The following is a 27094-nucleotide window of genomic DNA, read 5'->3' on the forward strand; positions in this document are numbered from 1 at the left end:
TACTTTTTTCAATCGATATTTCATTTTTGTGCATCCCTTTTTATGCATGTAACTCTAAGACTTTTCGTTAATGTATGATTTTTCCATTATAGGAGGCTGTTTCAGAGTGTTGGTTCTTCTATTTGGTGGATTTCTAAGTTAATTTTTTTTTTTTTGGACTTTTTTCTTTTTAGGGCCACACCTGTGGCATATGGAGGTTCCCAGGTTAGGGGTCTAATCACAGCAATGCCAGATCTGAACCGTGTCTGTGACCTACACCACAACTCATGGCAACGCCAGATCCCCAACCCACTGAGTGAGGCCAGGCATCAAACCCGCAACCTCATGGTTCCTAGTCAGATTCATTTCTACTGCGCCAAGACAGGAACTCCTCCAAGTGATTTTTTAAAAATTAATTGTCGAATTTTGTCTAACCCGTTTCTGCATCTAATGAGAAAATCACATGGCTTTCCTCCTTTAATTCTGTAATATGGTAAATTACATAAATCAATTTTCTAATATTAAAAAGTCTTGCATTCCTTCCTGCATATTCTTCAAGGCTTATCTCAGATATTATCTCCCTTTTGAAGCCTCCTCTGATCTCCTTTCCTCCCTTCCAATTCTTTGCTCCAGAAAAGCTCTTTCCCTCCTCTAACTCCCTATGGCATCCTGCAGGTATCTTATTGGAGGCGCTGATGTTATATTTTAATTATTTGTTTACATCCATCTTGCTCCTGTCACCTGAGCTCATCAGGATAATGATCAAATCTTTTTCTTCAGGTTCCTTATTATTTTTTCACTAAGTGGAAATAAATCAAACTGGTCTAAACCCCACCTCTTCGTAGCAGATGTGAGTCAGAAATTTCCCTTCAGCTTTTGATGGCCTGCCTCTCTGCCTGGAGGCTACTTCCCACCCCCAGACTGTTACCAAATGCAGGTTCATGTGTCCGGCACACAGCGAGGCCACACAAACCACAACGTGGAGTTGGGAGCAGAGAAAGGTTTATTGCACTGCCAGGCAAGGAGGCAGATGGCTTCTGCCCCCCATCTGCCCCCAAAACCCTGAACTCCTCACAGGGTCTCAGCAAAGCCCTGTTAAAGGCAATTGAGGGAGGGGCCTGGTTAGTTGTAGCAAATCTGGTGTCAGAATCCTTAGTTCTTACAGCCAGCCAGGTCAAGGGTGTTCCTGAAAACCTCCATAAATCAAATGTTATTCTCTGTTCTGCAACTGTATCTCTATGTGAATGGCTTCTTAAAGGTCAGATCCCAGCTAATAAGCAATCCTGTATATTTCAGGCTATAGGCAACATTCTTATACAAAAGGGGCAGAGCCAGCATGACTCAACACAGACAACAGAAGAGAGCTAATGTGGAGGCAGATTTGTTCTTCCCTATTACAAGACTTGTATGGTGGGCATCAGAGCCCCATTCTCAACTAGTACAAAGTGCATCTTTTTTGAAGTAATGTCAGCTGTTTAGGATGTGGAAAGGCACTGAAGCTATAGCCCTACTTTCTAAATCAGATATATTGCAAAAATATATCCACTCTACTGGGTTATTTTGACAATGCCTCAAGTATCTAAGATGTATAAAGTATGATTCTAAGCATTAGGACTGATGCATGGAGCTCATAGACCAATTGGGCAGAAGAAACCAGTACATAAATTATAGTGCAAGGCATAGATAAAGCAGTTGAAAGTCACCTTATAAAGCACATTCCAGGAAGAGGTAAAAAAGTTCCAGTAAGTCATCTGTGAATATGCCTTCTCTGGTAGTAACATAATAAATACTAGATATGGATATGGTTTCTTTTTTGCTTTTTTTTTTTTTTTTTTTTTTTTAGGGCCACACCTGCAGCACATGGAGGTTCCCAGGCTAGGGGTCCAATCGGAGCTACAGCTGCTGGCCTGCACCACAGCCATAGCAACGCGGGATCTGAGCCACATCTGTGACCTACACCACAGCTTATGGTAATACCGGATCCTTAACCCACTGATCGAGGCCAGGGATAGAACCCGCAACCTCATGGTTACTAGTCGGATTCTGTTTCTGCTGTGCCACAACGGGAACTCCTGGATATGGATTCTTATTTACTGTGAAAACTCTCCAAGTGTCCAGAATTTGCCAGAAGCAAATGTCTCAGAGTTCATCTAGGAGGTTTAGTTACTCAAACTAAGTCTTTATAATCATCATTTACTACATGGCTTTGAGGTTGGTGCCCTAAGGACCTGAGTATAGGCAAGTTCCAGGAATGCATTAGAGCCCTAAGGAAAGGTTGCCTCTGTGACTAATGCCCCCAGGTTTGGGAATGGCAGACCACCTTTTGACGATAGTATAAATTGGGAGCTACCTGTAGAAAACCATGTACCCTGGTGCCAAGAAAGACAGGCTGTGTGTGGACGGGCATCATGAACTCTTGTGATCAGCTTTTTGCAATAAGGGAGACCGTAGTCTCTCCTGTGTAAAGCCCAGGAAAGGCCTGCAGGCCTTTCCAACATCTGGTTAATTCAGCCTCCACCCGCTCCAGGGAAATGGACAAATCACAGCCCAGATCTCTCCCCACTGTGGCCTCCTTGACAGTCCCATTTGGAAAAAGCAAACCTCCCTGCTCGATTTCTTGCTGGAACAATGAAACCCATCTTGGCCTCCGCTTGATAGTTTCCTTCAGAAGAGAATAGCCAGCCACTTTGAAAAGGTGGTATGCCATTTGACCTTTCCAAAAGCCAAAGGTTTCTCCTCACCAAAGTCATTCATAGACGCCTGTAATTTGTAAGTGAAAAGAATCAAGTAATTCTTCCTCTGAAAGCTTTTTGGATGGAGTTGGAATCACCCTTTTGGCTTTAAGTCCTCTGTTCAAGACCCATTTAAGGACCCCCGTTTCACAAGATCTTGGAACCATGGGTAGTGTGTGCAGAAGCAGTAAAGTAGCACAGCTACCACTTTTGGAGTATTTGCTGGGTGCAGTCCCAGTCTAGACCATACAAATATTCTCTTTTCCTCTTCACACTAACCCTAGAGGTAGATGCTATTATTTGTTCCCATTTTCTAGATGAAGACACTGAGACACAGAAAAGTGATGCAAATTGCTCTCCGTCACATATGTGATAACTGGTAAGCCAGAACTGGAACTCACGCTCCAGAGCCTGGCCATTCAATCCCCCACGTTATCTCCCGGGATGTGGTGTGGTGATACCACCCAGAATCAGGACTAGAAGGACCTGGATTGCAGCCCCAGGTTGTCACTTGCTTCCTGGGTGACTTGAGGATCTTCAGGCTCCACCTGGAAAGTGCAGAGAAGATCAGAGGGATGAATGGAATGATGAATGAATGGGAAGGCATTTGGTGAGCACTGCAGGAATGACGCCTATGACAGTCGTCTCTGAGGTCTCCTCCAGAATCTTTATCACGCTTTTGCCAGTCCAGTCTAGATGCCAGCACACAAGGAGCTCAGACTTAGAATTTGTGCTTCACAGCTCAGTTGCTTAGAATGTGGTATCAGTGAGTCCAAGTCTGTGAGTCAGAACTTCCAACTGGCCTCTTAATCCTTAGGGTTTTGTGACCATAGCCTGCATCCTCTGGTCCACTGAAAATATATTCTGTGTGCACACCATCCAGGGGTAGCTAAACATCTTCTTCTCATCACTTTCAACCACTGTCCTCTTGTCTTTATCCAGGAGCAAAGAATAGAGGCGAATGGATGCAAATCCATTAGAGAAGAAGGTGAAACATTTCTCAGTGTGTCATAGCCTGAGTCCAGACAGAGGGACAGGCGCATTGCTGCAGAATCCAGAGCCAGCACGTGTGATTAACCACATGGCCAGCCCCATGATCCAAAATAAGAAAGGGGTTTCTAGTGCATTCAACCTATCCTGTAAAGTTTGGAGTGAATATAACTGAAACCCATCATATGAAGCCTTCTGGCTACGTAAATTTGAGTAGAAAATGAGTCAGGAGTTCCCGTCGTGGCGCAGTGGTTAACGAATCTGACTAGGAACCATGAGGTTGCGGGTTCGGTCCCTGCCCTTGCTCAGTGGGTTAACGATCCGGCGTTGCCGTGAGCTGTGGTGTAGGTTGCAGACGCGGCTCGGATCCCGCGTTGCTGTGGCTCTGGCGTAGGCCAGTGGCTACAGCTCCGATTCGACCCCTAGCCTGGGAACCTCCATATGCTGCAGGAGCGGCCCAAGAAATAGCAAAAAGACAAAAAAAAAAAAAATTAATCAAGCCAGAGACGTCCAAGTAGAGGATCCAGAGCATAAATTCCTTACATAATGTTGGTTGGCCAAGAAGAGAGAGAGAGTGTCCCTGTCCCAACTAGTCATGCAGAGCGTCTATTATTTTTGAGACCTTATCCACTAGAGCGACAACTCGGAAGCCTCTACAGCTGTGCTGCTATGATCGATTTGGTCGTATTCCTAGGCATCCAGATGTGAGGGCAGTGAGATGAACTTTTCATGACAACGAAACCATCTTGTCCATAGTGTGAATCCAGGTGCCTAGAAGTAAGACTCTCATGCTTTTAGGATAATGAGGTTGAGTATCTTCTCATGTTTGTTAATTATTACTCCTTTTATGTATAGCTCTTGTTCATATCCTTTGCTTATTTTCCTACAGAGTTGTGTGTCTTTTTGTTTATCCATTCATAGGGATTCTGTGTGAACTCTACTATTTTGCAAATAGTTCCTCCTTTCACCATGTATTGAATCCCCACTGATCCATAATGCTCCTTTGGTCACATAACAATTGTCCAAATGTGTATAGGTCTGTCTCTGGGCTCCTATCCTGGGCCCATACCACACTGTCTTAATTATTGGAGCTTTTGTAATTTTCTTTATTGTATGTTTGTTTTCCATTGTATTAATTTCTATTCTTTACTGTTTCCTTCCTTCTGTTTTATTCTGGTTTACTTTGCTATTTTTTTTTATATCCCATCTTAAGATGGCTACTTAGCTTAATAATTCTATAATAACTTTCTTATTCTTAATAATTCTATAATAACTTTTTTATTCTATAATAAAAACACTTAATTCTATGCACTACCCACTAAGTACTGCTTTGACTGTATCTTCAAGTTTTGATAATTATGATTATTTTCACTATCATTAGTTCAAAATATTTTCTGGTTTTCATCATAATTACTTTTACGATCTGTGGGTTTTTTTAGAATTATTTAGTAATTTCCACCGTTGTTTGGAATAATTTATTCCTTTTGAGGCTTGCTTTTAAGCTTTGCTAGGGCAGGTACAGAGCCTCTAGGGCTAATTTGACCACTAGTAGAAGATTCTAACTCTTGTGCATTAGCAGGTCTTTCCCTCCTGTATGCTTGAACACAAATTATTCCCAACCCCTTAAGACTGAATCTCTCTTTTTCTCCAGCTCTGCTTTTTCTTTCTTTCTGTATTTGCTCTGCTAATTTTAGCTGCCTTGGCCTTCCCAAATTCTAAGTTTTTGCTCCTCATTTCAGCAACTGCTTTGTTCTGTTTGAGCCTCACTGTTCTGTAGCCTTGAAGTCCTCCCTGGACAGGGAGCTGGGCACATGCAGGACCCATCTCGTTTGTTTCCCTTCTCTCAAAGGTTATTTAACTCTGCTGCCTCTTGTTAGGTATCCAAAACCCACTTCTTCTAATATTTCTAGTTGTTTAAGGCTGGAGGATAAAGCCAAGTCCTGTTTTTCCACCATGGCCAGAAAAGAAATTGGTCATACCTGATCATTTCTCTTTTTTTGCTGAATTTTTAAAATTTCTTTAAAGATCTTAATTTCCTTAAACCTGCTAATCAAAAAAAAATTTTTTTTTTTTACTTATTTGTAACCTATGTTTGAACATCTCCTTCTGCCATCTGTTGTTTCTGCTGGGTCTTTCTCATGGTGTTTTGTTTCTCTGTATGTTTATTTTTGCAGGGGAGCCACTCATTTTCGTTTGGCATTTTATTTGTGAGAATGCCTTGAGACCAAGGATAAAAATGGTTTATCTTAGCATTTGTATTTATTTCTACTTGATGCCTGGGATTACTACCAGTTGAGGATATTCTAAATAAGATTCTCAGCATGAGACATTTGGGGCCACCCAGGTATTGAGAATTAAGACTGCAAAGCTACCTCACTTCAGCTTTTGGTTCCAAACTCTCAGGAAAATTTCTTCTCTTCTCCATGCCATATTTCAAGATATATTTCTTGTGTGTGTGAAGGGGCAGTTGTTGTTAAGGGGGATTGTCCTATTAAAATCTTCATATTGGGCAGGCTTTGGGCTTGGTCTTCTGTTTTCCATGCCCTTTGAGGCTGTATAAAACTAAGCTTGAATATCACTTGGCTTGGCACATGTCTTCAGGGCAAAGGCAAAAACGTCAGTGTTCTGTTTACCCTTCTGGAATTCCCAACTCCACATGTACTTTTTTGAGCTAAACATCTCTTACTCTTTTACAAGCTCAGCAAGGAATTTAGTACCATTGGTGAATATATTTTATCCACAATGTTTAATTATACTTGATAAGAAAGGCTTTTTAGGTACCTAGACGACCGTATTGCTTTTTTGTTACTTTTCCGTATTTTGCTGTTACACATCTCTCTCCATTCTAAGCAGGGAAACCACATGATTTGCTGTACAAAGTGGGACACGTTCACTGAAAGGGAAAGGGGTGTTCAATTAATATGATGAATTTTTCTGAGATTGGATCAGTGGACCCATAACACGTTCCTATTCAAGAATCACCTTCAAAAGTAAAACATTTTCTCGCAAAATAGGCACCACAGTAGCACAGCACTGAAGTCTCGAGAGCGAAAACCATTTTGGTCTCAGGAAGGTGTATGGGTGAAAAGAACAGATAAAGCTAGCTTGTAGAGTTCAGTACATTTGGCATGTAGAAAAGACACTCCAAAATAGCAACAAGGGGTCATCTGCTTGCAGTTAAGTCTCAGCAGAGGAAGCAGCTCCCTGTGTGGTAGGATTTTGGAGGGTCTTGTTACAAAGAAATTGCCCCAATCCTCATTCCTTTGCACTAATACGCAGAAAATCTTAGCCAAACAAATATGCTATTTAGGGGTAGTTTACCCGACAGCATATATTAAGAACCTAGGATCCAGGGAGGCTCTCTGCTAGCTCTGGAATTGCAGCTCCAAATGAAACATGCTCTATAGGGCTTAAGTCATTAAATGTACAAACTGTGGCCCCTGTGTCACATCTTTTCTCCAACTTGGACCAGTAATGGAAACCATTCTTAAATGTAATTTCCTTTCAATTCCTTCCAATTACTAGGCACTGGTCTTTGTGCCCAGAGCCGATCCAATTGGTACATTTTGTGAAGGCTGTGGAATCATGTTTCTTAAAGCAGACATGATACCCAGAAGGCATTCTGACAGAGGTGCCCTCATCACCATCCTTAAAGTTGGTTATTTTTGATCTCAAAAGAAGTTTATCCCTAGGCAGTCCATGGCACATGTGCTTAACAATAGTCTTTCAACGTTTTCCCAGCTGGTGACTGGTTAGTGGTCTGCAGGTAACAAGGACCATATTGGACAAGTATATTAAGTACAAAATAGCATAAGCAATCTTTGGTCACTCTTAGTGTCGGGCTTATCACAGGAACACCAAATATTGGAAGGCTTTTGAACCACAAATGCCAAAAAAAGCTTAATTAAAATCTAAGACTGATAAAGGGTTACCAAAAAATGAAATGATGTACTTTTGTCCATCAACGGATGGGGAAAAAAAAAAAAAAACCCAGAGTAGGAGAAGATATTTGCAAATCATATATCCCACATAGGATTAAGATCCAGAATATATAAAGAATTCCTATGATTCCACAACAACAAAACCACCAAAATCCAATTCAATTAGAAACCGGGCAAGAGACTTGAATAGCTTTTTCTCCAAAGAGGATATATAGATGACCAGTAAGCACATGAAAGGAAGCTCTCCAGCATTCATCATTAGACAAGTACAAATAAAACCATAGTGAAATAATTGCTTCACATCTATTAGGAAGGCTATTATTAAATAATAATAATAAAAAACAATGTAACTCTTAGCAAGGATGGGGAAAAACTGGAACCTTTGTGCCTTGCCGGGGGAGATATAAAATGGTACCACCACTGTGGAAAACAGTTTGGCAGTTCCTCAAAAATTACACATGGAATTGCCATGTTTTTCAGCACTTCTGCTCCTAGGTATATACTCAAGAGAGTGGAAAGCCGTCTTGAAAAGATAGTTGCACACACATGTTCACTGCAACATTCATCACAATAAGCCACAGATGGCAACAATGCAAGCGTCCATCAAGAGACGAACAGAAACAAGATAGGGTATATCCCCACAATGGAATATTATCCAGCTGAGCCATGCAGTTGAAAGTGGCCAAAATAGTGAGTTTTATGTTACCTATATTGTACCACAGTAAAAAGAAAGAAAAGGAAAGGCAGGTGATTTCCAAAGTCACAAGTCCTTGCAGGTTGCTAGTCCTATTAGATTTTTCCTTTTTTTTTTTTTTTCTGAATAATTAGTGGGGTAGTGAATTAAGCTGGATATGGAAGAACTTCTATAGACTGAGAGTAAAGGTCATTCCAGGCTGAAACCTGGGATGAACGCAGATGCAGGAGAGGCACAGAAGTCCACCTGGGTTCAAGGAGTGGGACTCCGTAGAGTGGCACAGCCAGTGTCCACAGTGCAGAAAGGCATCTTAGAATATTCTGCAGCTTCCTCCTCACTTGGCTGCCCAACTCCAGGTTCAAAACCATCAATTTATCTTTACTGCCATATTTTATATGATAAGAGGGGGGCCTCCTAGACTGTCAGTCTATGAAGTAACAAGTGGACCAGAGCTGTGGTCATACCATCTGCTGCCCACAGCGTGGGCACCCAAAGGCTCCCATCCCGGTGCATAATGGACTTTGTGGCAATGGCTCTTCGCTCTTCCTCCTGGAACCCCTTTCATATCCCCACCTGAGACTTGGAAAGGCTATCCCTTAGGAGTAGGGAGCAAGGGGAGAGGGAGAGGATGCAAAAGGCTCATCCTGACCTTGACAATCAGAATCCTGTTTTAATCTCCATGCCTCTGCCATCAAAGAAAAGCCATTGCTTGGGAAGCGATATGAGCTTAAGATCACAGAAAAGACACATTTAATCATTTAATCCATCCTCCCAAGTTCTGGTCTGAATTCTTCCCAACAGGGTGACATTCTGTACCACTGGCTTCACATTAAGAGCCAGCTGATGGTTCTTCAACCTCTCTTGGACGGTTATCCGACAGCACAAGGGGTGCCCACGGATATGCACCCCTCATTGTGCAGAGAGAAATTAGAACTCCTTTTCTGGAGTTCCCGTTGTGGCGTAGTGGTTAACGAATCCGACTAGGAACCATGAGGTTGCAGGTTCGGTCCCTGCCCTTGCTCAGTGGGTTAACGATCCAGCGTTGCCGTGAGCTGTGGTGTAGGTTGCAGACACGGCTCGGATCCCGCGTTGCTGTGGCTCTGGCGTAGGCCAGTGGCTACAGCTCCGATTGGACCCCTAGCCTGGGAACCTCCATATGCCGCAGGTGCGGCTCAAGAAATAGCAACAACAACAACAACAACAAGACAAAAAAAAAAAAAAAGAACTCCTTTTCTTCTGTGTGCACAAGATCAGAACCCCGTCCAGTGAATGCAAATGAAATGACTGCTGGGGCTCATATTTATTTTATTTTGATAGAGAGAAATCATGGAATTCGCTAAACTGAACTCTGGAGACTGAAAATAGCCGTGATTATAGCCCAGTGACTCCTGTGTAATGGTCAAGCCCAGACTCTTTGTCTAATGTTATTTAACCTCCTTTTGGCCTTTTCAAGGAATGTGGTAGAAAAGGGGTTCATCTGGGTTTCCAGAGCTGGAAAATAAAAGCCCCATAATTTACCTGTTACCACACTGCTCTGTCATCTTGGAGAGTAGATTTGAAAAAAGTAAAGGACAGCCTTCCAGATGTTTTCCTGCCCCTTTCTCTTTCTTTCTCTCCCTCTTTCTTTCTTTCTTTCAACACATATCTTTTGAAAGAACTCTGAATACACTTTCAGATTTTCAAAGCTCAGATTCCGCACAGTTCTAATGTCAACACTTTGGGTGACCACAGACTGAGCTATAGAAAGAGGGACCATCAAAATGCCACATCAGACGTAAGCTTCATGTAGGCTTCTTATCGGAAATAAACATTAAAATTTATGGAAAAAAACATAGGAATGCTTTAAAAATATAAGTAGATCACTTAGGTGATATAGGAGGTTGGGGGATGGTGTAGTGGGAAAGACTTAAGAGAAGGTGCTCAGCAAGAATGGAATTTTATTGTAGCAAGAATTCCACTTGTAACCTTCATTTTCTTTCTTCGTGAGAATTATCTGAAAATCCATGGAGAAGGACAGGGGTGAGCAGAAATCAGGGGAGAGGCTCTGGGTTACCATGACAATGTAACTCTTCACTCCATCTCCATCACCCATCAGGGCCTAACTCTCTTTTGGATTATTGCAGAGGTCTCTGACACTGGAATTAAATGCTCCTAAACCTGAGGATGATTTAAAGCTGAAGAATAGCAAAGTTTCCAAAGAGTACAATGAGCTCATCTTTACTCAAAAGATGTGTAATGGTCATAATGCAATGTAATTGAGATATCTCCTTATCCCTCCCTTGTAAAGCTGTCATAAACCCCTGCAAAGGCTCTATAAAAAATGACAGAGCTATAGAAATGACTGTGGCAAAGCACCGATAATTAATGATAATGACTTGGGCCGGATAAATTTTTTAAAGGATGTAAAACTTGAGATAATGTGAAAAATGTCAGAGTCGTATTTACAGTCTAAATTGCAGTAACCATGTAAGCATTATTACTACGCCTAATCTAATCTTGCAGGTGGATTAAATAATGAGCATGCATCTATATAGACCAGTCTACAGAGTTCAGTAAGTGCTTAAGGAATCATTAAGTACCCCCTCTAGAGCATCTTAAACTTCAGTAGCATATTAACTTTTGGCAGGAGTCAGGGGAAACCTATGGACCTACTATTTTCTATTTGTAAGGTCTACTAATTTGCCTTCAGAGTTATTGTTGTTGTTTTGTTTTTCATCAAAGTGATGACATTCCTAGCTCTTGATTATGCTAAACGAAGTAAAAATAAATATAGGATCTTTTCCCTTCTTTCCTGGAGCTAAGAAGTCATAAACATTATCTAAATTACCATGAAGAAAAGTGGTAAACTTGAGGCTGTTCAAAAATATTACACAGACAGCCCTGGGGTCTGGTAAGTTCTCACTCATTAAAAATAGTCTGGCAAAGGAGTCCCCTCTGTGACATAGTGGGTTAAGAATCTGACCTCAGCAGCTTGGGTCACTGCAGAGGCACATGTTCGATCCCCAGACTGGCACAGTGGGTTAAAGGATCCAGCGTTGCCACAGCTGTGCCAAAGGTCACCTTCTGAAGAGAAGGTGCTCAGCAAGAATGGTATTTTATTGTAGCAAGAATTCCACTTGTAACCTTCATTTTCTTTCTTCGTGAGAATTATTTGAAAATCCATGGAGAAGGACAGGGGTGAGCAGAAACCAGGGGAGAAATCAGCTGTGCCAAAGGTCACAGCTGTGGCTCAGATTCAATCCCTGGCCCAGGAACTTCCATATGCCATGTGTGTGGCCATAAAATTAAAAAAAAAAAAATTCTGGCAGAAAGCAGATCTCACATAACGGTGGCAGTCCTTTTATTAGTAAATGCAATGAACCCTAAGAATCTTTTCAGCTCTAACACTCTGTGGCTCTAAAATTATTTTTCCTTTTTTTTCTTTTTAAAATTTCTCAATTAATGGAGTTCCCATCGTAGCGCAGTGGAAACGAATCCAACTAGGAACCATGAGGTTGTGGGTTCAATCCTTGGTCTTGTTTAGTGGGTTAAGGATCAGCATTGCCGTGAGCTGTGGTGTAGGTTGCAGAAATGGCTCGGATCTGGTGTTGCTGTGGCTGTGGTGTAGGCCAGCAGCTGTAGCTCCGATTGGACCCCTAGCCTGGGAACCTCCATATGCCGTGGGTGTGGCCCTAAAAAGCAAAAAACAAAATAAAATTTCTCAGTTAAGCATTTTTACAAAGGATAAATGATATTATATTAGTTTCAGGTGTACAACATAATAATCTGATATTAGTGTATATTGCAAATGATCACCATAAGTCTAACTAACATCCACTACAAGTTACAAAATGTTTCTTCTTGTGTTGAGAAATTTTATTATATACTCTTTTAGCAACTTTCAAATATGCACTATAGTATTATTATAAATGAGAGTCACCACGCTATACCTTACATCTCCAGTTATTTTATAACTGGAAGTTTGTGCCTATTTTTCAACTTTGTATCCTAGAATCAGTGGACTTTCTATCGTGTGAGTCTTTTTTTAATAAGGATTTTTATTTTTTCCATTATAGCTGGTTTACAGGGTTCTAGCAATTTTCTACTGTACAGCAAAGTGACCCAGTCACACATACACATGTACATTCTTTTTCTCACATTATTCTCCATTATGCTCCATCATAAGGGACCAGATGTAGTTCCCAGTGCTATACAGCAGGATCTCATTGCTTTTAGTGTAATTCTTCTTACATGAATTGCCGTTAACATGTCTTATATCATATCTGAGTGCTACAGTGTTCAAATGAATGTGTATGTTCCTCAGAAGAACTTAGATTCAAAACATCTAGAGCAGGAGTTCCCGTCGTGGCTTAGTGGTTAACGAATCCGACTGGGAACCATGAGGTTGCGGGTTCGATCCCTGGCCTTGCTCAGTGGGTTAAGGATCTGGCATTGTCGTGACCTGTGTTGTAGGTCACAGATACAGCTCGGATTCCCCGTTGCTGTGGCTTCGGCGTAGGCTGGAAGCTGTAGCTCCCATTAGATCCCTAGCCTGGGAACCTCCATATACCACAGGTGTGGCCCTAAAAAGCAAAAGAAAAAATAAAAATAACATATCCTGAGCAATTTAGATTCTTCTAGTTGAGTGATCAGCGACTAGACTGGGGTCGAATTTTTTCTTGCTCTAGATAAGAAAGAGTGAATTGTTAAGCAAGAGAAGAATATCAAAGTTTTCATGAAAGGCACTTCATTTATATAAGTGAACCCATGTTTTATAACCACTCTAGTCATTGCAAATGTATCTCGTAAAAGGGGATCGAAGCAGAGTAGTTAGGATTTTAACTTGAAACCTTATGTTGGCTATAAACTCAACTCACATTATGTACTTCTAAAATATTCCGAGACTGTTCACTGTTTACAGCTGGTCTTTCTCATGAAGTGGGCTGAATTCATGTGGATGTGAGATAAACAGAACACTGATCCCCAAGATCAAACGGATGCGTAGCCCCAATCTCCACAGACTGCATCTTCCTGTGTATACAGGAGTAAATGATGAACGTCACAGCTCAGATTTCCTTGACCCCAACCCATACCTACAATGTCAAAGCTCTGGTTAATGGAAGCGGTCTTTCCATCCACCTTCCAGTGTCCCTCTGGAGCTCTCACGGATGCTTGTCGTGTGGGGGCAGCTACTGCTTCATCTAGAATAGAAGCCCCTGTTGAGTGGTACTGTCACAACTCTCCTGCCTCTCATGGGTACCACCAAAGTTGTTGAGCTGCCATGGTGCCAGCCCTAGATAAGCAGGATGGAATGGGGAAGATCACGTCTCTCTCAGGGGTTTCCCTGCACCAGCAGCATCCCAGGATGGCGCTGTTTGTGCCGAGCATTCTGCAGTGTTTACTAAAGAGCAGAGTGAGAGAGAACAGTGAGGTTAACCTTGACTGCTCTTAGGAACCTCCACCAACAGGTGGTCTCAGAGTAGGTAAGGCATGAAGTCATACCAGGTGGCATGTTGGTTGGATGGCAAAGGCTGGTCCTTCAGCTGGGAGTGGGTGGTTCTGTGCAGGTCCTCCTTTTTTTTTTTTTTTTTTGGTCTTTTTGCCTTTTCTAGGGCCACTCCCACGGCATATGGAGGTTCCCAGGCTAGGGGTCTCATCGGAACTGTAGCCACCAGCCTATGCCATAGCCACAGCAATGTGGGATCCGAGCCACGTCTGTGACCTACACCACAGCTCACGGCAACGCCGGATCCTTGACCCACTGAGCAAGGGCAGGGATCGAACCCGCAACCTCATGGTTCCTAGTCGGATTCGTTAACCACTGAACCACGACGGGAACTCCCATGTGCAGGTCCTCTTCTAAGGTCTCCTCTGACCATGGGTTCATGTTCTCTCACACTGCTGCACGGCAGCACCTGCCGAGGCACCTCTAACACACATGCCAGACGCAGGGTGCAATTTTCACCAATGCCTAACTCTGCATGCTGGAATCTCTGTCTTTGGAAGACCTGAGAACTGTGCTCCTCTGTCAAGGGCGTCAGCATCACACACTCTTCTTCCCAACAGCCCGCAACACAGACCTGCTCACACCATCTGCAGTACAAATGGAGGAGTCTCTGAAACCAAGCAGGGAGCCCTTTAACTCCATGTAACTCCTTTTGAAAATGCCATCAGGATAGGTTGGCCTGAACCAAGCTTTGGGGTCTTCTCCAGTACGCTCCCCCCCCCCAAATTCACGCCGTAAAATGTTGGCATCCTTGAGGGGAACGTTACTGAGCAGAGGCCACTCCTGCAGAGCAGGTGGCTTCTCAGGCAAGAAGGCGTGTAAGGTCTTCTCCCAAACATGCAAATGTTCCCTTACAAATAAGAAACGCCAGGGAAGCGATTGTTCCCTTGTGGATGTATGTGTTTCAACCTGTCACAACTCCATAGTGTCACAAATAAACACACTTGCTTGGGACCTAGAAGGCAGAGAGAGGCATGAGAAACGCCCTCACCCGGGGGGCCTGGTGACTCAATCTGTTCCCTGCACAACAACCCGTGAGAGATACAGAGGTGCACAGATGCCGCCCACCTTGGCCAGAGCACTGGCCATAGATGCTGGCCTTGGGACCCTTGTCCCCAGTACTGGGGCTGGTCTCGGGAGGTCCCTGGTGACCCTCCAGGCCACAGTAGTGTCAACATAAAAAAATGCACAACCTGAACGTTGAGAGTTTTCTTTGGGACCAAATGAGGACCGAAGCTGGAAGATAGCATCTCAGGTCGCCCTGAGAAACTGCTCCGAGGCGGTGAGGGAGGAGGTAGAATATAAGGGAGGTTTTGCAACGAAGGGCAGGGAGCAGGAACAGAAGAGGTCTGAACTCACATCATTCCTTTGCTATGCACCTCTCTCCGCTATCAGGGCCAGTATCCCGTGTTTTCACTGCCCGCAGGACTCACGGGCTCTCACCCTTGGAGGTGACTGCATTCAGATGACCGTGACATTCTTTATCCTTAACTACAGACAAGGCTGAAATACCACCCAAGGAGGAAAAGGGGGACTATCAGGATATGATCAAGGTCGGGGGGGGGGGGGGGGCGGTGCTTGCAGCACACACACATTTTACACAAGTTTGTTGCTCATCCCGTCCCAAGGAGCAGACATCACCATGAAGGATGTTAGTGTTTTTCTAGGTAGGAGGAGATGCAAGAATGCAAGGTGCAAGAACGGGGCACATAAAATCTTCTCCTAAAAACATCTGATTATCTGAAGACCTGTTCTTCCAGTTTTCCCAGGGCACAGAGGGCCTCCCTCCTAATGTTCTCTCTGAGCTCTGCTCAGGGGGTGTTGGGGGTCGGCAGCTGCCGTGGCTCATAATTTAATGCACGTAGAGGCTGACAGCAAGTGCCAAACTTCAGTGCAGGATAGAAAAAGATGTTCACAGACCAATAGGAAGTGAATGGAAAGGAGGCTGGGGCGGGGGAGCGAGGGTGTGGAGTAGCCATAAACTAAGTCAAGTTCATGACTTTACCCTGCCTCCTGTCCTTCTTCTTTTGCTTTCTGTTCTTTCTTCCTTTTAACTCTCCTCTCCCCTGGTGGTCAGTGGGTGGATGCAGGGGTCTGGTGTTCGGTCGGAGATGAGAACTCTTGGAGCTGGTCTGATGCCTGGCAACTCTTGCCCAGTGTGTAAAGCTCTCTGTTTGGGGCTCTGCAGTAACATTCTGGCGGTTGACAGGAAAGGGGTAGAAAACCAGATAGTTGCTGGAATGCAAGGTGGTTCCAGGGTCATGTCCTTAACAATGGAAGGGGGGATACCAGTGTTTTCTTGGCATATAAATACTGGTTGGTATCTTGATCTGAATTATCTGACACCTGTAAGAATTCTCTGTGTGTGGTTTCCGTTCTTGAATACCAATGGTGTATTGCTTTAAAAACCAAAAAAATCGGGAGTTCCCCTCATGGCTCGGTGGTTCACGAACCAGACTACGATCCATGAGGATGCGGGTTTGATCCCGGACCTCGCTCCGTGGGGTGAGGATCCAAGGTTGCCATGAGCTGTGGTGTAGGTGGCAGACGTGGCTCACATCCCGCGTTGCTGTGGCTGTGGCGAGACCGGCAGCTGCAGCTCCTGTTCAACCCCTATGCCTCCGGTGTGGCCTAAAAAGCAAAAAACAAACGAACAAACAAAATCACTGTTTCCCTTTTCTTAAAAAGAGCATGTCTGTGTGTACGCCTGGGTGGGTGCATGTGTGTGTACGTGTATGATTTATACGTCTGCTGCCCATAGCAGTCTTTCTCTTGTAGATTGTTTGGCAGTTTCTAATTAATTTTCTAGATGAACTAAGCTCCTTTCCTTTCATTTTCTTTTTTCTTTCTTTCTTTTTTCTCTTTCTTTTCTTTTCTTTTTTTTTGTTTTTTGTTTTTTGTTTTCTAGGGCCACACTTGTGGCATAGGAGGTTCCCAGGCTAGAGGTCGAATGGGAGCTGCAGCTGCCGGCCTACACTACAGCCACAGCAACACTAGATTCAAGCTGCGTCTGTGACCTACACCACAGCTCACGGCAACACCGGATCCTTAACCCACTGAGCGAGGCCAGGGATCGAACCCGGAAACCTCATGGTTCCTAGTAGGATTCATTTCTGCTTTGCCATGACAGGAACTCCCCTTTCATTTACCTAAGAATTAATGTAGGAGTTCCTGTTGTGGCTCAGTGGCAACAAACCTGACTAGCATCCATGAGGACACAAGTTCGATCCCTGGCCTCGCTTAGTGGGTTAAGGATCCAGTGTTGCCTTGAGCTGTGGTGTAGGTCACAGATGTGGCTCAGGTCCCAAGTTGCTGTGGCTGTGGCATAGGCCAGCAGCTGCAGCTCCAATTCGACCCCTCGCCCTGGAACTTCCATATGCCATGGATGCAGCCCTAAAAAAAAAAAAGAATTAAAAAAGAATTAATCTAAGTGGTTCATCCTCATGTGACTTTATTTTGTGCCCTCGCTGTATCTGCATTGAGAGCAGCACATTTTTGAAAACAGATCCATGTCTATGAGGGGACATCCACAGTTCTCTCTCACAAGAAACAGGAGGCAGCCAGAGACAATATGTTAACCATTGGGCGTGGCCGTGTCCCAATAAAACTTTATTTACAAAAACAGGCAGTGGGCCAGGTATGGCCTGCCGGCCCCTAGAGAACTACGACGTGGCCTTTTAAAATGAATATTAGTCATTAAACTGTATTCGTGTTCCCATTCTTTTTGTGTCCTCTTGCTTTGTCTAGTAAATGCTGACATAATTTTAAAAAGCAAGACATTTTTCCAAAAATCATTTTAAAAGGCGGGTGCAGCTGGGCCGGGAGATGAAATGCATGTGCTGAAAACAGGGCTGCCTGAAAGAATGGCGTGGTCCTGAGCCCAGACCCCAGTCACCTCTGCTCTGTCACCAGTTCTTTCATCTCCCCTCCCACCCCATCCCTCCCACACGGCCCCCTGGATAAATCCTCAGCCAGCCTGGCCCCGGGGCTCGGTGGCCAGCAGCTGTGCCCCTGGGCTGTGCACCTGCTCTCACCTTGGGCTCTGTGCAGAGGGCCGGTCTGAGAGCGTCCTGACCATTGCCATAGAAACTCTGTCAAGTCTTTTTTATTTTCCTGCCGGAGACACTGACTTAAAGCTACAGTTTGCCGCCTTTAGTATTCTGTCCCTTCTTTCACCTTCTGTCCCCAACTTAATTGTCTTTGTTCCAAGTGAAAGGATCATGATGAGGTGGGAAAAAAAAAATTAAAGAGGCTTGTAGCCACCATCTTTCACTCCCATAAGGTATGTTTTAGAGTCTAGAGAGGCCCATGTGAAAGAGGCTTGCTGGCAGTTTTCCTGGCTTTCCAAAGAGAGAGAAAGTGCCAGTTGCCAAGCAACCCACATGCCCCAGCCTCTTCCAACAATGTGGACTTAAAAAAATAAAATTGGCCTATGATTGACTCACGAATGGGGAATCATGTGGCCGTACACAGGGCAAGCAGTTTGATGGAACAATGCTATCTCTGTTGCTTCTGTCTTTGGTATCTTTTCCTCGGGCCTTTACAGGGTCACAATAAGTGGGGTGTGCCTGCTGCAGAGGGCAACTGATGAGCCACACGTCTCCTTAGGGACGTCATTGTGCAGTCCATCCTTGGAATCACTGGCGGGTGCCGTATTGCGAATACGCTTCCAAATCCACACAGAGGCCTTGGCCGTCACTTGTGGATTTGCTTAGGAGTGAAAACTCAGAGCCGCCCCATGCAAGCGTTCCCAGCTGAGACTGGACGAGGCAACAGCTCTGCCTGCTTGTTTCGCCTTTCTCCATGTAAACAGGGGTCCTTTCTGCAATCTTTTTTTTTTTTTTTGGGTCTTTTTAGGGCCACGCCCACGGCATGTGGAGGTTCCCACGCTAGGGGTCGAATAAGAGCTGTAGCTACCAGCCTACGCCAGAGCCACAGCAACACCAGTTTCGAGCTGCATCTGCGACCTACACCACAGCTCACGGCAACGCCGGATCCTTAACCCACTGAGCGAGGCCAGGGATCAAACCTGCGTCCTCATGGATCCTAGTCGGATTCGTTACCACTGAGCCTCCAGATCACTTTTCTAAAGAGTCTAGAAACACCATCTGTAAACCCCTGGGCCTCATTATCACTACTCAGGGCACTGGCCCTGCACAGCCCCTGCAAAGTCCCCAGAGGAGGCCCTTCTAGAAAGTTCTGCGTTCTATTGCCAATTGAGTGGGTGCTTGGGCTTATATCTCTGTTTCCTCAGTTATAGTGAGGAATAGGCATACCTTTTTCTCCATTACCACCGAGTGCAAAGGTGAGTTGAGAGACAGTGGCAATAAAGAATAAATCAGTTGCCACTCCTTGGCAAAAGATACTTTGCATGTATTATAAACACATAGATCTTCAAGACAAGTTCGTAGCGGGGGATATGCTTTTTTTCTTTTCTTTTTTTTTTTTTTCTTTTTAGGTATCATCCACAGCATATGGAAGTTCCCAGGCTAGGGAATCCAATCAGAGCTGCAGCCGCCAGCCTATGCCACAGTCACAGCCATGCCAAAGCCAAGCTACATCTGCGGATCTACACCATAGCTCACAGCAATGCCGGATCTTTAAGCCACTGAGCGAGGCCAGGGATCGAACTAGCCAGGTTTGTTCCCACTGAGCCACAGCGGGACGTGCTTTCTGTTGCAGGGATGGCCTGGTGCAAAAACTGGCAGAGAAGGGCAGGGTCTGTGGCCAGCCTGGCAAATCACCGGCCGCAGCGCCTCCCACTCTCCATCCCTTCCTCTCATCTCTGTTCCCAGGTCTCATTAGGTACACACACACATGCACACGCACATGCACACACACACGCACACACACACACACACAAGTCCCCATCATAGTCAGGACAGTCGTGCCAAGGGAGATGTTTTGCATGACTTCCATTCTTGGGGTTAGAAGCACTTGCTCAGCTGCCAACTACAAATAGCCCTGTGTAGATGATGGCACTCATTAGTACGCCATTAAACAAAATGGGAAAAAAAAAACAAAAAAACCCACTGCCCACAAGAAGCCATGTAGAGGCCTGAAGTCCTACCCTGACAGCCCAAGTGAAGCATGGCCGGCTAATGCAGCCTTAATCCACTTTGTTGGCAGAGAAAGCAAGCTCACCATGCTGCTGCGGGAGTCCCTGGGGAATGTGAACTGCCGCACCACCATGATCGCGCACATCTCGGCCGCCGCCGGGAGCTACGCGGAAACCCTGTCCACCATCCAGATCGCCTCCAGAGTCCTGCGGATGAAGAAGAAGAAAACGAAGGTAGGGGGCTTGCAGGGGGGGTGTGGGGCCTGAAGGAGCTTTTGGAGCCCTGCCCCGGAACTGAGTCAGAAAGAGCCAACTGCAGAGTTCTGATCCCCCAGCACCCAGAGGCGTGGTGGGCGTGGCCGCCGATGGCCTGGCTCAGCACCCACCTAGGGGCAGGACCACGTTCAGGCCCGTACAGAAGTCCCACCCCAAAGCTGGTGCTTTCCCGGGTCACCCGGTCTGGACCCCTCCCCGGGAGGGCTGGGCCCACTTGAGATCGCTGAAATTGGGTTGCTACTTTGCCATGAACAATTTGGGAGGGACAGGACATATTCATAGTTTATCTCTGGCCTCCCTTGGGTTTTCAACAGATTGACCCCAAAGAGGATTAGGAACTCCTTGCTCACCTGGCTACTTCCCCTTCATTTGCTGCTGCTGCTGCTGGGTTTTTTTTTGTTTTTGTTTTTGTTTTTTGGCCACCCTGCGGCATATGGAGCTCTGGAGCCAGGGACCATCCAAGCCACAGTCACAGCTTAAGCCGCAGCTGTGGCAACGCCAGATCCTCAACCCACTGTGCCGGGACAGGGATCAAATCCCTGTCCTAGCGCTCCCAATACGCCACAGATCCTGTCGCCCCACAGCGGGAACTCCATCCCCTGCATTTCTGAGAGGCATTTCCCGGTGGCTGGGTCTTGTAATTCAGTGGTTTCTTTCTTATATACATTTTTTTAAATTATCGTTGATTTACAATGTTCTGTCGGTTTCTGCCATACAGCAAAATGACCCAGTCATATATATATACACACATATATATCTTTTTCTCATATTATCGTCCACTTGTTCTATTACAAGTGATTGGCTATCGTTCCCTGTGCTGTACAGCAAGACCCCCTTAGTCATTTGCGTCTACTAACCCCAACCTGATGCTCAGAATCTGCTAGAAACCACTGGGCTCATTTTCCCAGGCCGAGGCAAAGCCAGGACAGTGGTGGCATGACACAAGCATTTGAGAAAATAATCTTGACTGCAGTCACCCTAGTCCATGGCCAGCTGGTGATATGTGGGCCTTTTATCCCCGTTTGTAACTTTTTGGGTCAGAAATATGTCTTTCCAACCCATGTTCCGTGGCACAGGTGGTCACCAATGGCTTGGGTGTGCCAAGCTGGTGACCCTTTAGCCCTAGGGAGGTCAGAGGAGCTGTGGGCTGGTCACCTCCCTTCCTGACAGCCTCACAGGGCTTTTCCTTCAAGCATGAGGCCATGGGTGCAAAGGTGGGCACCTGGCCTGGCACACCCTAGCTAACAGCCCATTGGTAGGGCGGCCCACTGGGGTCCTGAGAGCCGGATGGAGCCAGTGGCCTCCTCCCCCAGGGGCCCCACGATGTCAGGCTCAGTGGAAGGGCTGTCTTGGAAGAGCTGCCCGCACTGACTGTTGTGTTCTCACTCCCAGTACACCTCCAGCTCCTCCGGGGGAGAGAGCTCATGTGAGGAAGGCAGAATGCGCAGGCCCACCCAGCTGAGACCGTTCCACGCCAGGGCCGCCGTGGAGTCCGACTTCGCTATGCCTCACCTGTCCAGCGACCCCGACTACTCCTCCAGCAGCGAGCAGTCCTGCGACACAGTCATCTACATCGGGCCCAACGGCACGGCCCTCTCCGACAAGGAGCTCACCGACAACGAGGGGCCCCCAGACTTTGTCCCGATCGTGCCGGCCCTGCAGAAAGCCAGGGGCGACAGCCGGTCCGCGGAGGCCGGAGAGGCTGCAGCTGGCAAATCAGAGAGGGACTGCCTCAAGTGCAACACGTTCGCCGAGCTGCAGGAGAGGCTTGACTGCATCGATGGCAGCGAGGAGCCCAGCAAGTTCCCTTTCGAAGAGCTGCCGGCCCAGCTGGGGGCTGAGCAGGCAAGCAAGAGTCTCCCGTTAAGCCAGGCAGCCGGGGCCGGCCCCCTCTGCGAGTCCGATCAGGAAGATGATGGGTCAGATGGGCAGCTGACCCACAGAGAGGGCGCTGAGCCCCCCGCCTCTAGGGTGCAGAGGAAGCCCTCCCCTGTCCCTGCCGCTCAGCTCAGCCACAGCCCTACCCCAGCCTCACCCAGGAGCATCCCGGGCAGCAGCAGCAGCAGCAGCAGCCAGCACGGCTCCTCCCAGCTCGTGCAGAGCTCCAGCCTCCAGAGCAGCCGAGAGAGCCTGAACTCCTGCGGCTTCGTGGAAGGCAAGCCCCGCCCGATGGGCTCCCCCAGGCTGGGCATCGCCAGCCTCTCCAAGACCTCAGAGTACAAGCCAGCCAGCTCTCCTTCCCAGAGATGCAAAGTCTACACCCAGAAGGGAGTCCTGCCTTCACCGGCCCCCCTGCCCACCCTGAGCAAGGATTCGGGCATGGTATCTAGTGAGTCCCTGCTGCAGCCCGAGCTACGTACCCCCCCAGTCGGAATGAGTCCCCAGGTGCTGAAGAAATCCATGTCTGCTGGGAGCGAGGGGTTCCTGGAAATCCCTGTGGATGACGACCAGCAGGCGGCCACGTCTCCAGATTCCAAGGAGATCCTGAGCACCACGATGGTGACAGTGCAACAGCCCCTGGAGCTGAACGGTGAGGACGAGCTGGTGTTCACGCTGGTGGAGGAGCTGACCATCAGTGGCGTCCTGGACAGCGGCCGCCCCACCAGCATCATCAGCTTCAACAGCGACTGCTCTGTGCAGGCCTTGGCCTCGGGCTCCCGGCCCGTCAGCATCATCGGCAGCGTCAGCGAGGACCTGGAGTGCTACTCAAATGTGGCACCTGTCTCCGAGGTCAGCATCACCCAGTTCTTGCCCCTCCCGAAGCTGAGCCTGGAGGAGAAAGCCCGGGAGGCAGGGAGCAGGCGTTCCTCCATCAGCTCCTGGCTGAGTGAGATGAGCACGGGCAGTGACGGCGAGCCGCCGTGCCACGGTTTCATAGCCCAGACGTGTTTCGGGCACGGGGAGGCAATGGCAGATCCTCCGGCCTCGGAATTCGTCCAGAACACCGCCGTGGTGTGCCAGGAGAAGCCCAAGGCGGGCCCTGACAATTTGCTCATCTTGTCTGAAATGGGGGAGGACGCTTTCAACAAAGCCCCTCCCATCAAAGGCTGCAAGATCTCCACGCTGGGCAAGGCCATGGTCACCATCTCCAACAGGGCCAGTCTGAGCGGCTGCGAAGGGTACATCCCCATGAAGACCAACATCACTGTTTATCCCTGCATCGCCATGAGCCCCCGGAACGTCCAAGAGCCTGAGGCGTCCGCTGCCACCGTTGGCTCAGTCCCCAAAGCGGCCCAGTCGCAGGAGAGCAAGGAAAGTGGTGCCAAGAAAGAGATGAAATTTGAGGACCCCTGGCTGAAACGAGAAGAGGAGGTGAAGAAAGAGAATGCTTATCCCAGCGAAGAAGGAATCAGGTGTGAGACGGTCCCAGGCCGCCCAAAGCCTGAGGCCAGAGCAGAACAGGACAGGAAGGCCAGCCCAGGTGACAGGCTGAGCAGCAGCAGTGGGGAGGTATCTGCCTCCCCCGTGGCTGACAACTTCAGGAGGGTCGTGGATGGCTGTGAGATGGCCCTGCCCACTGTGGCTGCCCAGAGCCCTGGGCATCTCAACAAAATCCTGAAGTCAAGCAGCCTTCCCAGGGCTTTTCAGAAAGGCAGCCGGCAGGACGAGCTGGACAGCCTCTTCTACCACTGCGCCGCTGAGACCAACGGCATCGGCTCGGCTTCCGGCACCCAGCCCTCCAAGGCCACCCTGGAAAGGAAGGTGGCATCACCCAAGCACTGTGTCCTGGCTCGGCCCAAAGGGACACCCCCACTGCCCCCTGTCCGAAAGTCCAGCTTGGACCAGAAGAACCGGGCCAGCCCCCAGCACAGCGCGGGCAGCAGCAGCTCCAGCAGCCCCTTGAACCAACCAGCGCCCTTCCTGGCCGTCTTGCCCGACGAGCCCAGCAGCGGCAAGATGAAGGATGCCAGCAGCAGCAAGCTCTTCAGTGCCAAACTGGAGCAGCTGGCCAGCAGGACCAACTCCCTGGGCAGGACGACCGTCAGCCACTACGAATGCCTTTCGCTGGAGAGGGCCGAGAGCCTGTCCTCCATGAGCTCCCGGCTGCACGCAGGCAAGGACAGCACCATGCCCCGCACCGGGAGGAGCCCGGGCCGCAGCGCCGGGGCCTCGCCCACCAACCCGGGCCCCACGCAGTCGGCCGGGGCCTCGCCCAAGGCCAGCCAATCCAAGATCTCCGCCGTGAGCAAGCTGCTCCTGGCCAGCCCCAAGGCGCGCAGCCTGTCCACCACCACCACCAAGACCCTGAGCTTCTCCACCAAGTCCCTGCCGCAGGCGGTGGGCCAGAGCTCCGGCCCGGCCCCCGGCGGGAAGCACATGTCCTGGTCCACCCAGTCGCTGAGCCGGAGCCGGGGCTCGGGCCTGGCGTCCAAGCTGCCGCTGCGGGCGGTGAACGGGCGCATCTCGGAGCTGCTGCAGGGCGGCGCGGGCCCGCGGGGGCTGGCCGGGCGCGCGGGGCCTGAGACGGAGGAGCGCGCGGTCCCCGCCGACGAGCGCCCGCCGCCCGCCGCCCCGCTGCCCTCGCCCTACAGCAAGGTCACGCCGCCGCGCCGGCCGCACCGCTGCAGCAGCGGCCACGGCAGCGACAACAGCAGCGTGCTGAGCGGGGAGCTGCCACCCGCCATGGGCAAGACGGCGCTCTTCTACCACAGCGGCGGCAGCAGCGGCTACGAGAGCATGATGCGCGACAGCGAGGCCACCGGCAGCGCGTCGTCTGCCCAGGACTCCATGAGCGAGAACAGCAGCTCGGTGGGCGGCCGCTGCCGCAGCCTCAAGGCCCCGAAGAAGCGCACCAACTCAGGTAGGCGCGGCCCGGGCAGCCGGAGGGTGAAGGGTGGAGGGCGGCCCCGGGCCACAGCGATGGGCGCCCCCGTCAGACAGCCCCGCCTGTCACCTGCTGGGGACAGAGCTGACCCAACCTCTGGGCATCGCTCCGCCTTCAGGCTGTGAGTGCCCATCCATCTGGGAGAAGGCAGGGCGCTGCGGGGCACCGCGCCACACCCACCATTTGTGGGGTCCAAGCAACCTCTTCCTCCATCGGCTCCCCCAACCCCCAGCCCAGACACCTGGGTTTCTCTGCTCAAGGACCAAGACTAGTTGCGGAGAGATCTGTGTCACCAGAGTCAGTGTCACTACACTTAGGACCCAGAGGCCTCCTTAGACCCTAGCAGCAACTCTCAGGGAATGGGATGAAGCCTACCTTATGTCACTGAAAATGCAGTGCGGCCGGCCCTTCCTACCATCCCACCCCCACTCATAGACAGTCACACATGCACACCGGTAGCCGGCCTGAAACCTGCCACGCACACACACACACACACACACACACACTCCTGAAGCTGACATGAATGCTTTTAGAGGAAAGGCAAATAATGGAGTTCCCGTCGTGGCGCAGCAGAAATGAATCTGACTAGTATTGATGAGGATGCAGGTTCAATCCTTGGCCCTGCTCAGTGGGTTAAGTAAGGATCTGGTGTTGCCGTGAACTGTGGTGTAGATCGCAGATGCGGGTCAGATCCTGTGTTGCTGTGGCTGTGGCATGGGCCAGCTGCTACGGCTCCGATTGACCCCTAGCCTGGGAACCTCTATATGCCCTGGGAGCGGCTCTAAAAAAAAAAAAGAAAAAAAGAAAGCAAATAAGTACTTTGGAAGAACTAATATATGAAGCTCACTGACTTGATCATTGGAGTTTGGGGGGACATGTGACAGTAAGTTTTGAGCAAGGAGAAGAGGACCTAGGTCAGAGCTGATGGTCCAGGTAGCCATGGAGTAGGTGAGGTGAAAGGAGAGAGAGGGACAGAGGGGACAGAGAGAGAAGACAAAAGGAACCAAGAGAGTTAACTTAACTCCCTGAGAGTTTTGCTGATTCGTCTTTGCTCTTAAAGTGGCTTTCACAGAACTTGCCCTCACGCATTCTTTGGCACAGGCCTCTTTTTTTTTTTTTTTTTTGCTTTTTTAGGTCTACACCTGCAGCATATGGAAGTTCCCAGGCTAGGGGTCAAATTGGAGGTGTAGCTGCCACAGTCACAGCAACACCAGATCCGGGCCGCATCTGTGACCAGCATCACAGCTCATGGCAATGCCAGATCCTTAACCCACTGAGCGAGGCCAGGGATCGAACCTGCATCCTCATGGCTACTAGTCAGGTTCATACCCCGCCGAGCCGCCACGGGAACTCCCAGCAGAGGAGCCATGTTTTGATGCAGCAGTCTCCTGCAGGCCCCGCGTGTGATTCTGCACCTTGGTTGAAGTAAGAGCGGCCTGGGGTCCTGCCCTCCTAGCCTGCCTTTAGCCGCACTGTGGCCCTTCCGAGGAAACGGAGGCTCTCCCAGAGTGCTCAGAAACCATTGCCCTGCAGCGTGGTGGTACCACCAGCCTACTTGAAATTAAAAGATGGGGTGAGACCCAGAAATGAGGCCTCCTCTTCCCTGCAGCTGCTTCAGCCACTGATTGCTGCACAGTTTTTTTCGTTCCACCGTGAGGTTGCTCTTTTCTCTTCTCACAGCACAGGCCAGCACCCGCTCTGGAATGTTCCAATCCAAATGTAAGGACTGTGGGGCGTGCCCATCGTGGCTCAGCGGTTAACGAATCTGACTAGGAATCATGAGGTTGCAGGTTCGATCCCTGCCCTCGCTCAGTAGGTTAAGGATCCCGAGTTGCCATGAGCTGTGGTGTAGATCGCAGATGCAGCTTGGATCCTGAGTTGCTGTGGCTGGGGCATAGGCTGGCAGCTACAGCTCTGATTCGACCCCTATCCTGGGAACCTCCATATGCTGTGGGTGCAGCCCTAGAAAAGACAAAAAAAAAAAACTGTAAGGACTGTGGTCGGTGCACATCCTAAACCATGTGTCTGCCTCAAACCAAAGAAACCACCCTCAAGGGACCAGGCGGTGGTGTTGCAGTGCTCGGCGTTCTGATGCAGATGGCCCGTCCCCCCAG

The 27094-nt window shown here is 48.5% G+C and overlaps 1 protein-coding gene across 2 annotated transcripts in view; it reads left to right on the forward strand.

The window, feature by feature from the left end:
* Positions 1–27094, forward strand: part of KIF26B (kinesin family member 26B) — a 507916-nt gene that overhangs the window by 464098 nt on the left and 16724 nt on the right. For both annotated transcript variants that reach the window (XM_047754531.1, XM_047754532.1), the window contains 2 exons: positions 19951–20113; positions 21548–24956. In XM_047754531.1, coding sequence (XP_047610487.1) covers positions 19951–20113; positions 21548–24956 — 3572 coding nt within the window. The remainder of the gene's footprint in view (positions 1–19950; positions 20114–21547; positions 24957–27094) is intronic.

The sequence above is a fragment of the Phacochoerus africanus genome, chromosome 12, assembly GCF_016906955.1.
Source record: "Phacochoerus africanus isolate WHEZ1 chromosome 12, ROS_Pafr_v1, whole genome shotgun sequence".
Lineage (NCBI taxonomy): Eukaryota > Metazoa > Chordata > Mammalia > Artiodactyla > Suidae > Phacochoerus > Phacochoerus africanus.